General features: G+C 45.2%; 2 protein-coding genes across 7 annotated transcripts in view; both read right to left on the bottom strand.

Annotated features, from left to right (window-relative positions):
- The window catches only part of YLPM1 (YLP motif containing 1), a 46302-nt gene extending 39335 nt beyond the window's left edge, over positions 1–6967 (bottom strand). For 5 of the 6 annotated variants that reach the window (XM_042862955.1, XM_042874055.1, XM_042890169.1 and 2 more), the window contains exons 1-3: positions 5999–6077; positions 2159–2404; positions 1077–1271 (exon numbers count right to left, since the gene is read on the bottom strand). In XM_042862955.1, coding sequence (XP_042718889.1) covers positions 1077–1271; positions 2159–2404; positions 5999–6010 — 453 coding nt within the window. In that variant the 5' untranslated portion in view covers positions 6011–6077. Of the gene's footprint in view, positions 1–1076; positions 1272–2158; positions 2405–5998 lie in introns of all 6 variants that reach the window. The other variant, XM_042866176.1, reaches the window with a different exon arrangement.
- A 2137-nt stretch (positions 6968–9104) lies between these two features.
- On the bottom strand, positions 9105–13574 carry FCF1 (FCF1 rRNA-processing protein). The gene is made up of 8 exons (XM_042862946.1): positions 13533–13574; positions 13380–13447; positions 13178–13252; positions 12917–13065; positions 12407–12479; positions 11408–11495; positions 10895–10989; positions 9105–9724 (listed from the first exon to the last, which is right to left on the bottom strand). Exons 1-8 carry the CDS (start codon positions 13533–13535, stop codon positions 9676–9678), a joined length of 600 nt encoding a protein of 199 aa, XP_042718880.1. The 5' UTR covers positions 13536–13574; the 3' UTR covers positions 9105–9675.
- Between the last annotated feature and the right edge of the window lie 6 nt (positions 13575–13580).

Below are 13580 nucleotides of genomic sequence, written 5' to 3'. Positions count from 1 at the left end.
TCAAAATACCATTTGAGTTACTGTCAGAGCCACACATTTTAGCGTCACTCCTCCTATCACAACTTCTGACTTTTGCAGATACTTGAGGAAGAACTACAACCAAACAAAAGCAAACTCTGACACCTAACATCAATTTACTCATTGAATGACTGGAGGGCAAGCGTTTATGCATAGAAGACTATTTTGTTTTACACAGGAAAGCTAAAGAAAGCTATAGCCAAAGGCCTTCAAGCTGTGTTATTACTTGATGCAAACAACAGCTACTAAAGCACAAATCAATCTTCACCCTTGCGGTACATATAGTATGTGACTACTTCCCAGAATTTCAATTTCTAAACTTACTAACTTGCAGAGAGTTGCTTCAGCTACAAGCAGTTATTTTTCTTTAAACCTTTTCTGGATGACATAATTTGCACAGTGCAGTCAGTTTTTCCTCAGATGCTAATACTGATGGGCTTGACCTGTTCTAAGATTTCGGGCATTATACTTCCAGATTTTTTAAACAGACAGCCCAAGCTATAAATAAATGCTTAATGTACAAACTCTTCCAATTCAGAAAAAGCTGGTTCAACTAATACAGCAATTAATGTTTACTTAAAAACTTAAAGGTTTCAACAGTGATATAATCATCCAAATTTGTAATTAAGACTTCTACTTCATCACTGCACATTTTTCAAAACTATGAAATAGGGCAGCTACCAATTTACTTCACACAATCACCTGCTCACTTTCTCCTGCATGATTTCTAAATCAGAAAAATATCAGAAGCTGAGTAAGGTCTGTATTGTATTCAACTCTGCTCCTGTATCACTCAGATATGCCTGAAAATCTTAAAAGTGTAAATTCTTATTTTCACTATCCTATTAAAGATTTGTCATCACCTCTCAAGCTACTTTTTTTCATTCTGAAGTTGAGTGATAATAGGAAACAGGGATACAGACTTTTGTCCATGCAGAAAAAGTAATTAGACAGATAAGCCGACCATGAGAAATCACTCAATTACTCATTTTTTCAGCAGACTGTTAGTGTTAGGTCACTCACAAAACATATCAAATACCATCTCCTGAATGTTTCACCTGCAGATGTGGAGGCTGTTGCATGATCTGTTGATACTGCTGTACTATCTGCTGCAGCTGGGCATGCTTCTGCATTATTCTCTGGTACTGAAATCCAACTCGGTGATGGGGATGCTGCTGCCATTGAGCTGCTGCTGCTTGCAACTGCTGCAGTCTCAAATCTTCCTCAGGGTCATCAGGAGGATCAATATTAAGCTAGAGAAACAGGCAAATACTATAAATAAAGGAAGGCTGTTTCTGTCAGAAGAGAAGAACACTTGTTTGCTACTCAGTTTACAAGAATCCTCTCGGCTTTCATTATCTTATCACTGTGTATTCCAGTGTTCTGATTTTTATCTCCTCTATTCTTGTGTAGTCTGATCTAAAGGTTAAGCAGATGGGGATTAGGTTTTTCATACATACAGAAACTAACAGGTAAGAGATTAACACAGATCTGTGAGCTCTGTGCTGCTCACAGCAAATGCAGGGAGACAACTGTGCATTTTCATGACGAAACAAAATAATTTTAAGAGCATAATTTTGCTGCTTGATGAAAACCTGCATATTGTAAGTGAAAGCAGAGCACATGCTGTAGGGCAGCCTATCATGCCACAGTAATCTGCTGAAACACTGAAATAATGACCTCCGTCCATTACATAGAAACTATCATTAAGCACTCTGACAAAATACTAAATACTCAGTACAAAGTTCTTGGCTTCCAGACAAACTATTATACACAGAGAAAAAGAGAGCCAGACCAGACAACCACCAAGAGAAGCACTGAAAACAGCGTCTTAAGTATAGCATTCCTCATTTACAGAGTACTTCATTTTGCACTTCTGTGTCACAACGTGTTTCTCATAGACAAAGATGACAGTGTTGGAGAAGGTGCAAGTGAGTCAAGCTTGGTGCATGTGTGAGTATCTATGCAAGTCTAAACATGAGGAATGTATTTTTTATTATTGCTGTGGCTTTACATGTTCTTCAAAGATTGTTTTACTGTATTTCTTATTACACAGTAAATGAGAATTTGATGACAATATTTCCTGCATTTTGTCCCATGTAGCACAACACACAGAGCGGCACCTCTCTGCAAAGCCTACCTGAGTTTCAGTGGATGTAAGAGAAGACTCATCTTCCTTAGATGCTGGAGGCAAGGATTCATTAAGCGGAGGAGGTTCAGACTGCGGAGTTGAAGCACTCATTTTCCCTTCTTCAGATTTTGCTCTCTGCTCAGATGAATCCTTCCCTACTCCTGGGCCTTTCATTTGCTGCTGTCCCTGAGCATGGGCTTTTGCTCTTTGCTGTAGACTAAGCAAGTGCTGCTGGTACCAGTATTGCTGCTGTTCCTACAATAAACAAATTTTCTAAGACAAATGGCTTTCAGCGAAAAAAAACCAAAGAATTTTAATTTATGATAGTCATTAATGATCATGCAGAATAAAAATATTCTAGAAAAATGTTTATATGAGAGAAAACTCACTTTGTTATCAGCAGTACTGCAATGAAAGTAAAAAGATTTAATCAAAACTCAGATAGTGATACGTGAGGCATGGAAGACTGACGAATTTATTCCCCACTCCAAAGAGACTTCAATTAAGGAAAACAAAAATAAAAAGCAGAAAAATGACCAAGTAGTAGAGACATGTGGTAGGTACCATGCTTGCTAATGTTAATGCTTTTTATTCCTATCAAATGAGTGTACTTACTAAGAGACTAACTTAGGGAAAACGAAGGAGAAAAGGTGGACAACAAATACAAGCAGGGGAGCAGTAAAAACGATAAAATGTTCAAAAAGATGATGAGCGTGAACAGAGAACACACACCTGTAGTATGAAAATGATGGCAGAGTAATCATGGTGGAAATATTTGAATAAAAGAGGGGTTAGGAAAAAAAAATACAACCCAAAAACCAGCAAAGAATACTTAGAAACTGATTTCTGATTACTCTGAATTACTCCCAGTACCTAAAAGGGACCTACAAGAGAGCAGGAGAGGGACTCTTCATCAAGGTGTGCAGCAACAGGGCATGGGGGAATGGCTTTCAACAAGAAAAGGGGGGATTTAGATTAGGTATGAGGGGGGAATTGTCTACTCAGAGGGTAGTGAGGCCCTGGCAGAGGCTGCCTGGAGACCTGAAGGTGTTGTAGGCCAGGCTGGATAGGGCCCTGGGCAGCCTGATCTGGTGGAAGATGTTTCTTATGTCTGCTTATGGCAGGGAGGTTTCAAGGTGATATTTAAAAGTCCCTTTCAATCCAGACCACTTTGTGATTCTACAATTAATACTCAGCAGCTGAAAAAGTAGATATGGCTCCATCTAAAGAATTCTCCATCTAAGATGTGGCTCAGCTTTCAGTTTTAAATAATTCAGGCTACAATCAGAGTACTGTCAATACATGACAGCAGCTTCAAAGCACTGTGAGATGCCACTAAAGTAAAGAGTAAGAGACTAAAGAGGAGTATCTCAACACTTACAGGACCATGCACATTAGAGAGACCCAAGCGGGAACCATTAGCTCATTTCATCTTGTAATACACAAATACCAGGCATCAATCAGACTAGCAGGACACAGACTTAAAGCTGGTGGGAGGCAGCTCTTTACCTGACAGCCCTGAGCTATGCAAGTCCCTGCCAGAGAACTGCAAGCAATGAACTGCCATGGCATCAAGGCACAACCACATAAGCTCCAACAAGAAAAGTCTCCAGATTTTACAGACAAAGACACCAGTCATGGCAAGGCAGCTCCTGTATTTTAGAGAAGTATCACTATTCACTTATTTGTGAATTCTTCTCTTAGCATCTCCTTTTAGTCACTGTTAAAGTCAGAATAATAAAACACTGTACTTTTAGTCTGACTCAGCGCAACCATTCTTATGTTCTCATGTCAGTTCCACCACTTTTGAGAATCTGTGACTGCCCTGCAGCTTTCATGTCCGCTGTTCTCCCTTTCCATCCAAGCATACACTGATGAGAACAGCAATCTGTAAAAAGCCTCCTCACAAACCAAAAAGAATCCGAAAGACAGGGATGCAAGGAACTAATAGAAAAAGCATGGTAACAACGGTGGTAGGCATTGTCTGATGGGATTTCTCAAAATTGAACTATGCAATTTGTCTTTAAACAGGTTTAAGAGAAGCACAAGCTTCCCCTGAGAGCCCACCTGACACTCAGAAAGGGACTGCGGGTTTCCACTGTCAAAAACCTAGCAGACACAAACATACCAATGTGTTTTTTAAAAATACTTCTGTAAAGGCTGCAACTTGGAGAGATGAGGTTAGTAAGTTAGTAAGCATGAGGGAGGAGCACACAATGCAGCTATACAAAAGATGTTTACATTTATCCCTCTCAAACAGCATCATAAGGTGACTTAGAACAAAGGTGTTGGATGCTGTGCCTCTGGAGGAATGACCACTGAGCCACCGTCACAGAATTCTGTTCACCCAGAGACCCAAGAGATCCTCCTCAAACAATTGGATAAGGGGTGAAAATCACAGTATGACCAGTGATTCACACAAGGACATTCATACACAGCAATGTATCCTGTCTCATAGTTTTCACAGCAGATGAAGTCAGTAATACATGCCCTGCAGGCTCTAACAGAGAAGTGAGAAAAAAGTGAAAACACGAGTTTCCGCAGCTCCTGAACAAAACAGAAGCACTGAGGTAATGCAGAAGAGTCCTGACAGCACATTCAGTTATTTGAGCACTTACTCCACCATTGGCTGACCAAGAGACTATGCCTATTGCATTACACAGAGGCTGAAATCAGCACCACAACAGATGTGACCAGAACACACACCACCAGAAGCACGGTTCTGAGGAACACAAGCCTGCACCACTGAGCAATTTCAATGCACCCAGTTCTCTGCATGCTACAACGGCTGTAAAGTCACTCTGACAAAGACCCAAAATTCTCAGTAATCTGGTTTTCTCTCCTCCTATCACTTATGACACTTCTGGCTACACAGTGGGGGGACAAATTACTTCACTGCTCGATCTGAAGTTTAACAATTCAAGAATTCAGCAGCACCTTCAATGCTATTCACTTTCAACATCTGACTTGTCAAGGTTTTGGTACTAAATATGAGCCCCATTGGTATCCCTGTAAGAGATTAACTAGCACTGTCCGAAGTCTTCATAACATCACATTTGCAACTAAAAGCACTCCGCCGCTGAGCAGTGATTCATTATATGGTACAAATGTAAAAAGGATACATTTCCATTGCTATTTCTGTGCAGGTATGGAAGTCTAATGGATACAAATTAAAGATGTCCCAAGAACTAACAAAGTTAATCTCAGTGACTTCAGTCTGATACAAAATTTCTACAAATTTTCTTCAGATCAGAATCCAAAGAACAACTGAACCTGCGTATTTCAAGCTTAAATAAAATCCATTCACTCTTAAGAGTATTTATACTTTGTTCTTGCAGCTGGAACTACATGAGCTGACCCCTAAGGGCTGCAAAAGCCCCAGCGAGGCCAAGGGTGGTGCACACACAGCTGGGGGCTCCGCACGCCTCTGTCCACACTTCACCAACGGCACTGTGCCCAAATTCACGCATACAGAGCTGCACTGATGTACTCACACTTGGACTAATTTCAGCCCTAGTGCACACGTAAAAGTGCACAGTTAACTGTAAGAATCATGTGTGAGAACTATTATTTCAGGGTATTCCCTAAGAAGCTCTGTATCATAGCAGAAGATCGAACCCATGTGGCGGAAAGCGTATTTCCAGAAAGTCAAAGAGAACGGGGTACCACAGCAGGCAGACTCGTGAAGCTTTACCCACAGCCGGTAGGATCAGCCACAGCTCCACGCTGACCAGACAGACCGGCTGACATATGGTCCCCGACGGAAAACCAACTGAAGGAACCACACGATGCACGCCACGGGTGCACACGATACCACCGCAACCTGCGGGAGCCGGACGGAGCCCTTACCTGGGGCGTCATCGTAGCCGGGTCGGGCTGCGGGGTGCCGCGCTGCTCCGTGCCTCCCTCCGAGCCTCCCTCGGGCAAGGCGGCGGGCGGGGGGGTGAAGCGGGGCTGGGCGGCTTTGGCGGCGGGCCCGGGCGGAGCGGACTGTGAGGGAGAGGCCTGCGCAGGCAGCAGGTAGGGCTGCGGGGGGGGCAGGTAGGGCTGCGCGGGGGGCGGCAGGAAGGGCGGCGCGGCGCCGCTCGGGGGGGGCTCCAGGTAGGAGGGGGGCGGCTCGGAGAAGGCGGGCGGCGGCTGCGAGGCCTGCGGGCGGGGCAGGTAGGGCTGGGGCGATGGAGAGGAGGCGGGCGGCGGCAGGTAGGGCTGCGCGGGCAGGTAGGGCTGCGCGGCGGGCTGCGGGGATTGCGGCGGCGACGACAGCTCCATGTCCATGGGCACGGGCTCGGAAGGAGCGGGCTCTCCCCACTCTCCGTGCCCGGCGGGCGGCTCCGCGCCGTCGCGCTCCCGGGAAGCGGCGGCGGGGGGCGGCTTGCGGGCGGCGGGGGGCGGCTCGCGGTGGGAGAACTGCTTCTGGTAGCTGCGCACCGGCGGCGGCGGCACGGTGGGCGGCGGCTGCTGCCAGTCCGGGAAGGAGCCGGGCAGCGGCGGCGGCGGCAGCCCCGGAGGGGGCGGTCCCGGCGGCGGCGGCGGCCCTAGCAGCACGGACTGCAGCTGCTTCTGGTGCATCTGCTGTAGCTGCTGCAGCTGCGCCAGGTGCTGCTCCTGCAGGCTGAGGAAGCCCGAGGTGCCGCCGGGAGGCGGCGGCGCAGCGGCGGCGGGCGCGGGGCCCGGCGGCGGGTAGCTGGGCAGCGGCATCGGCGGCACGGCGGGCGGCGGCACGCTGGGCGGAGGGATGGGCAGCGGCGGCGGCGGGATGGAGGTGGGCGGCGGCGGGTAGTGCCCCGCCGCCCCGTAAAGGCCCCAGGCCGGGTACATGGCGGCGCCGCGGGCGGCCGGCGCGGAGCAGAGCGCGGCGCTTCCACAGGCCGCGGCGGCGGCGGCGCGGACGGCCCACGGCGTCTGCGCGGGGCGGCGCTCCGCCCTCTCGGGCAATAGAGCGGCGCGAGAGTGGAGCTAGAGCGTCGGGAGGCGCTTCCCGGCGGGAGGCCACGTGACTACGGGAGGGCGCCGTGCCGCCGGCCGGGGCACGTAGAGAGGGAAGGAAGCGAGAGCAGAGCGCCGCGCCCGCGCTTCCGCCCGCCCCTAATTGGCACGGCCGGGGCGGAAGACGAGAGCGGCGGGGCCGAGCCGGGCTCCATTATGTGTGGCCGGGCAGCGCCGGGTTCCACTAGCAGCGGAGTCGAAGTCCATGAAACTCGAACAACTGTTCTGATGTTCCACCTCTAGTTGGCTGGAGAACTGAGCACCTCCGCCCTATAGGAAAGAACAGTTGAGAAATCCAAAACCTTGCAGGCAGGAGGAAGGTCAGGAAAAAGCTTTGTCCTCTTAGCTGGAAAAGCTGGGCTTCGTGTTCAAATGACACATCGTGCAGCTGTGAAGCTATGAGAAAAGCTTCCAGCGAAGTCTGAACTCAGTTATGAGACAACTCTCTGGGAAGATCACCCTAATATGCACACACAGCTCTGTTATTTTATATCCTTTCATTTTGTCTGGCAATTTTAAGCATTCTGCCAGCCGTCAAGACATCCCACAAGTTCATCAGGTTGCTGTGCCTTTGACTTCTTCAGCACCTAGGAGACTTCTGTCAGGTATTAACCATGAGCAACAGTCTATTTCTCCTCCAGACTCCTTCAGTCTAGGTTATCTCAAGTTATCTGCATAGGGAAAATTCTGGGTAACTTTGTACCTGAAGAAGTCTTTTAGAACTAGGATTATTCTGAAAACCAAATAAGCAGATCAAATGCTACAGCTATTTCTCAGTTGTTGTTTGAGAAGGCGTGGCCTTTAAGTGTTCATGGCAATAGTTTTGGGTTAAAAAAAAAAATAAGTGACTTCAACTGAGAGAAGAAAATGAAGGAAACTATTTTTGAAATGTACAATTTAAAAGTGTCAAAATTCAGGCTGGTTGGTTACCTTCTTTCTGTCTGGAAGTGGAGAAGTGTCAGTATGGTATTATTTCAGGGATAAGACTAGCAGGTGAGCTCACAGCAAGCAAAGAGAGCAAGTCTGACGTGTTCCCAAAGTTTCCTGCAACATCTGTAAAGGCAGGTGCTAGCATTAAGGTTATTAGCTTGTTGGGGCATTTCCCAAGGACAAGAAATTATTAGCAGAGGAGAGCTACTACCTTCACTGTGTGCTGCCTGCCTTTAGGGACATGACTTCAGCCATACACTGAAGACTGCACTAGTGTAGGGAATTGCAAGATACAAGCTCTACTGAAGTTTAGTCTTTTTCTTAGTTATACCAGGAGTATAAGTTTTCCCCCTTTTCTCTGTACCCCAACTCCAATATTTTGGCCAGGAGCCATGCTGCAGCATGTGGGACTCAGCGACTCTCAGTTTCTCTCCTATCTCTGTCCTAAAACAGTTCTTACCACCACAGAGGAACAGAGATCAGAAGAGCAAACTAAAAATAAAAGCCTAATGGAGAAGATATGAGAATGCACCTTCATGAAAACAGAAGCAATACATCTCAGAATTATTTTTTCCATTGCTTTTCTCCATGTGCTTAACCATTTTTTTCCCCCTCACTCTTCTGACTACTTCCTCCTCACGTTACTGCCAACACTGCAGATCTCTGTGAGATTTGCTCTGATTTCTCCCCACCTACTCTGGTCCCAGACCAATCTAATACCTTTCAGTTTGACACTTTCCTGTAAACAGTAGTACATTCCTCTTCCATTACATGAGACTTAAAAGCACCTAAGTATCACACAAAAGGGAGAGGTCTATCCCAGACCCAACAACGCCAACATCTCTCTGCATTTAAGCAAAAAGGCTGGACTGCTGGCTGACCTAGTGGACAGACTGTGAGATGATACCATCATATCTTAAATACAAGGTGCACTGGTAAGAGGAGATATTAAATATGCACTGAGCACCTACAAAAACAAGGGAAAATCTGTTCAACGTACAAGGATGAACTGAGTTAGGGAACATGAGCAGGACACAACTTGTTTTCATTCACTGTATTGAGATACAGTTGAATAAAAGCCCATTGACTCTCAATTAAAATCTATCAGACCATGGCTCCAGAGAAGGCAGTCTATTGATGCAGACTTGATGGCTTTCCCCCAGCATTCAGATTCCAATTTCTTTCTGGAGTAGATGCAAAGGAGTTCACCAAAGGAATACTCATCCTGCTGCAGATGCAGAGATAAGAACCTTCTAATGCCTCTGTGGTCCCACTCTCAGTCATAGTTGGAGTATCACCAGTAGTTAATTCGGAATGGTGAAACCCATCACCATGTGAGAACAAAGAGGGAGTCTAGCACATTCTTGAACATAGAGTTCTCTTCTTCTGATATCCTTCTCCAAGCTATGGATTATCAGGTGCAGTCAGAAAAAAGATGACTAAAACAGACTCTTTCACAAAGTTGTTTTTTTCCTAGGAGATCAAGGCCATGAAGTCAGTCTGATATCCTACAAACAGAGTTCCAGCAAAGAGGAAAGCAGGAGGGCTTGGAACAAGAAGGAGCTTTATACTGGCTCAGGGCCTTGGCATTCATGGCTTGGCTGGACAAGTTAGAACCGAGGAGCTCCATAATCATCTGGCATCCTCTCAATATTGTATCTGCAAAAGAAAGGGAAAACCTATTAAGACAACCTACTCTATGTTGTTCCCCTCTTAGTGCAGCAACATGCTTATAGGAAGACTGAACATAAAACAGCTTTGCTGCATTTCTATCTGCAGCTCAGAACCTCAGGGAGAAAAATATTACCTCGGAGAAAACTAAAAAGACTTTATTAAGTTACCTCTATCCTGCAGAGTTCGAGTGTCAAGAAATCCTTAATCCCAAAGAAGAAAAAAAAAAATGTTTTTCTAAGAACTAATCTAGGATTTAGGAGCAGAACCACTCTGGAGAATAAAATCCTGTCCATTCAACTTGTGACACATGGGCAAAATGAGTAAGGCTGAAGATGTTTGGAGGGAAAATATTCTATGCCATCTTCTACTTGCAGGTCAATTAAAACCATGTATTTACAGCAATTAGCTTCCTCATTTCTGACATGCTTCTGTCTGCATTTTAGTACACTCAGTTTCCACTGGTAGCATACCTGCCTCCCAGCATCCTTCCCATCCCATCTGAAGACTTTGACCCTTTTCTCTACACGTTTTTATTTCTTTACCATGCTACCAAAATTATGTACCACACTTCGAAAGGATTTGACATAGAACTTCTGTCTTGCATAGAACCTAAATTGTACATAATGCAGAACAAATACTAAAACACTGGATATGATGAATGCTTTAGAAGGAATGGGAAACAAACTCAAACCAGTGTTGTTACAATATCTCACAAGTCTTACTGTACAGATTCATTGCTTTGAAACTGCTGCATCCTTCCAAGTTGCTTCAGCTTTTAGCTAAGAAGCAAATTCAGTTTCTTAGCTGAGGATATAAAAAAATTTCAAATAGAACATGGAACAGGAAGTTTTTCTCAAGAATCTATGGAATACATCTGCCCCATAGTCCTCCTACTGCTTATGCAAGATGTATCTATGGAAACACCGGTCTCAAGGAAAGAAGTCTTCCAGGTAGCAAATAAGTGGACTGTAATAAAAGCAGGTCTACAACAAGTCTCTATCCCAGCAGCAGCTATGCTTTCACTTTTGTGTGAACACAAGGCCCTTTACTACAGTCTGCACTACAGACATTGCAGGAGAGAAGTACACTGGAATAGAGTCCATGCCAGACAATGATTCTGCCTGGCAGCATTCCTTTCTGTCAGAAGTCCCTTACCTGTGCCTGGAAATATACATTATGGGCACTCCTGGAATCTTTCGTATTCTCCGCTTGAGCTCTTTATCCACTGTGGCTACAATATAACATTTGTGCTGAAAAAAAGAGGCAAGCCTGAGTCAACACTGGTGCTAAAGGCAAGCAAAAGCCTCAATTCAATTAGCCCGTTTAACAGGAGAGGGCTACCTGTCAACAGTAAAGCGCTCCTAGGACTTGTAGAGAATCCCATAACAGATTAATAATATAATTCTGCTAATCAAAACAGACTCCAAGAAACATTCAAACACTGCGCAGTTTTTACAGATGACAACTTTCCCATTCAAGATGCTTCTTGATGCTATCTTCCACAAGAATGCTTAGGGGAGATTACATCCTCCCCTCCAAATAAACTTGTGCTAAGTACTGAAAATATCTCCTTATGAGATTTTACAGTTACTTTGCTGGAAACTTAAGTCATGAGTAACTAGCAGGGTTCAGGAATTTTTAGTGTGTTAGTATAGTATGGGTAAATACCTGAGTGACTCTCTGTACCAAACAGTCATCTGCATAGGTTCCTTTGTGCATACATGGCAAACGTTCAAACCGAGGGTCCTTGGCAATTCTGTGGGGATACATATGTGCAGCATCACAGCAATCAGACCAGAAATGTATGGTAATATAGTATGGTGGAACACAGACCCTCTTTTCTATGATATACAGCATACTATCCTCTAAACAAGGGCTTAAGCCACGGAGCCAATGGTACATTCCACTAACTTGAATTGATGAGCAAACAAATAATACAATCTGCCTAAATATTTCTTAGTTCTTTTAAACCGGTTTCCAAACTCTCTGTAATGTTAAGTTCTTGCCTAACAGAGAAAAATCATTTGAAATAACTCAAACACTAGGAGAAATTCTAGATCTTACTGCTGATCCTTTGTACCTTGTATCTTTTCATACAGGAACACTTCACTTTCCCTTTGAAGGGGAACTTCAAAGACGTTTAAGGGCTGCACTCATATATTTTACAACTCAACAGCTCAAATAAATGGTAAAAAACAATACAACTGAACAGTAAACCTTGAGAGCACAAGCCATCCTGGACTTGTTTTGTAGATATCACACAATGACACAGCTCTACATTACCAGTACATGCTACCTACTGCAAGAGGAAAAATATGAGGCATAAGTGAAAAGTTCCAAAAGACCTGAGTCATTTTTTTCTTTATTTTTATAATTTTTTATGATTAAATATTTAGAGAAAAAGAAAAAAATGTTATTTAGATGGTCTGAGGGGGAAAAAAAAATTATAGCTGGATATTTATACCTAGTATATAAGTTTTCAAAGTGATCTAAAACTGAACTCAGAGAACTGAACTCAGAAAGCCAGAGAAATAAAATCAAGTTCAAGACCTACAATCCATTTGTACAAGAGCACCATCATAGCAAATTTATTTCATTTCTTCTTGTCTGTCTCCTTTGTATTAAAATACAAAGTTCCAGAAGCAGAGAGGAATAGTGTGCACATACCTTAATGCCACGCGATACCTCTGTCCTAACTTCTCAATTTCAGCCATTACACAATCTGTGATACATGGAATACCTACATGCAAAAATGACAGCATTAGAAGCCTGTATTAGAACAAAACTGTATTTCTGCACAGATCTCAACAGCACAGCTCAGAAAGTTGTCATGAGCTCTGTAACCCACTGTTTGCAGTTCTAAATTTCTAAGATCTGCTAAAGGTACAAAGTGATGAAATGTAAAGCCACTGAGCAGCAATTGGACAAATCCATGATAATTTTAGATTTTTAAAATACCACTGCCTTACCTTAGTATTAGTATTTAAAACCACTGACTGTCAGAAAACAAAGTCTCAGGGCTACCACAGGCCATCTGCAACAAGTTCTATGATTATAGTACATATTTTATTAAATATTTCTGTTACCCTCAGTTAACGTGGTGAGGCCAAATAGGTGGTTCATAGACACATCATGGCACTATGTAACCTGGAATCTGAAAGTGAGGCAGACACTCACACTTGGCATAGAGGCAGTCCATCATAGACTGCACAAGGTCCAGCTTAGCCTTGATGGAGAAGTTGATGAAGTTGGTATCCACTAAGATGTGGTAAGGAGGCCCCAGCTGCGTGTTGTACTGGAAGAACAAACACGAGGGATGCTGGGGGCTGGAGGGAAGAATACAAATCGATTAACTGCGATCGACATGACACCAAATCCTACAACGAAGGAGGGGTACGAGGCCGACACCCTCCAGGAGGCCCGCACTGCGGCACTTACACCTCCCGCTCCTTGATAGCGCTCGGATCCTCCTTCTTCTTTTTGGCGGGAGCCTTGGCCCGTTCTTTCTCATTTCTGCAAGAAAGAACGCGCACCGCTGGAGCGGGGCAGCAGCGAGCCTGAATGGGACCCCCGCGCCGCCGAACGGGCCGCTAAGCTGCGGCGCGCCGCCTGAGACGGCCTAGCAGTGGGCTACACTCACATGCGCTGGTCACGCAGGCTGATCATGCGCTTCATCACCGCATACTTCCGCACCTTCTTTTGCTTTCCCTATAAGGAGACACGGGCGCGGATGAGCGAGACGCGAGACGCGAGACCCAAAGCCCCCGGCCCGGCCCAGCCCGGCCCGCCTCACCATGCTGCCCAGCCAGCACTTCCGGCGTCGTCAATGTGCGTCACAAGT

This window comes from Lagopus leucura, unplaced genomic scaffold (genome assembly GCF_019238085.1).
Source record: "Lagopus leucura isolate 7727_CA_CO unplaced genomic scaffold, USGS_WTPT01 Super-Scaffold_1, whole genome shotgun sequence".
Classification (NCBI taxonomy): domain Eukaryota; kingdom Metazoa; phylum Chordata; class Aves; order Galliformes; family Phasianidae; genus Lagopus; species Lagopus leucura.
The sequence above is the reverse complement of the archived record's forward strand: the minus strand, read 5'-3'. Positions and strand labels throughout refer to the sequence as shown.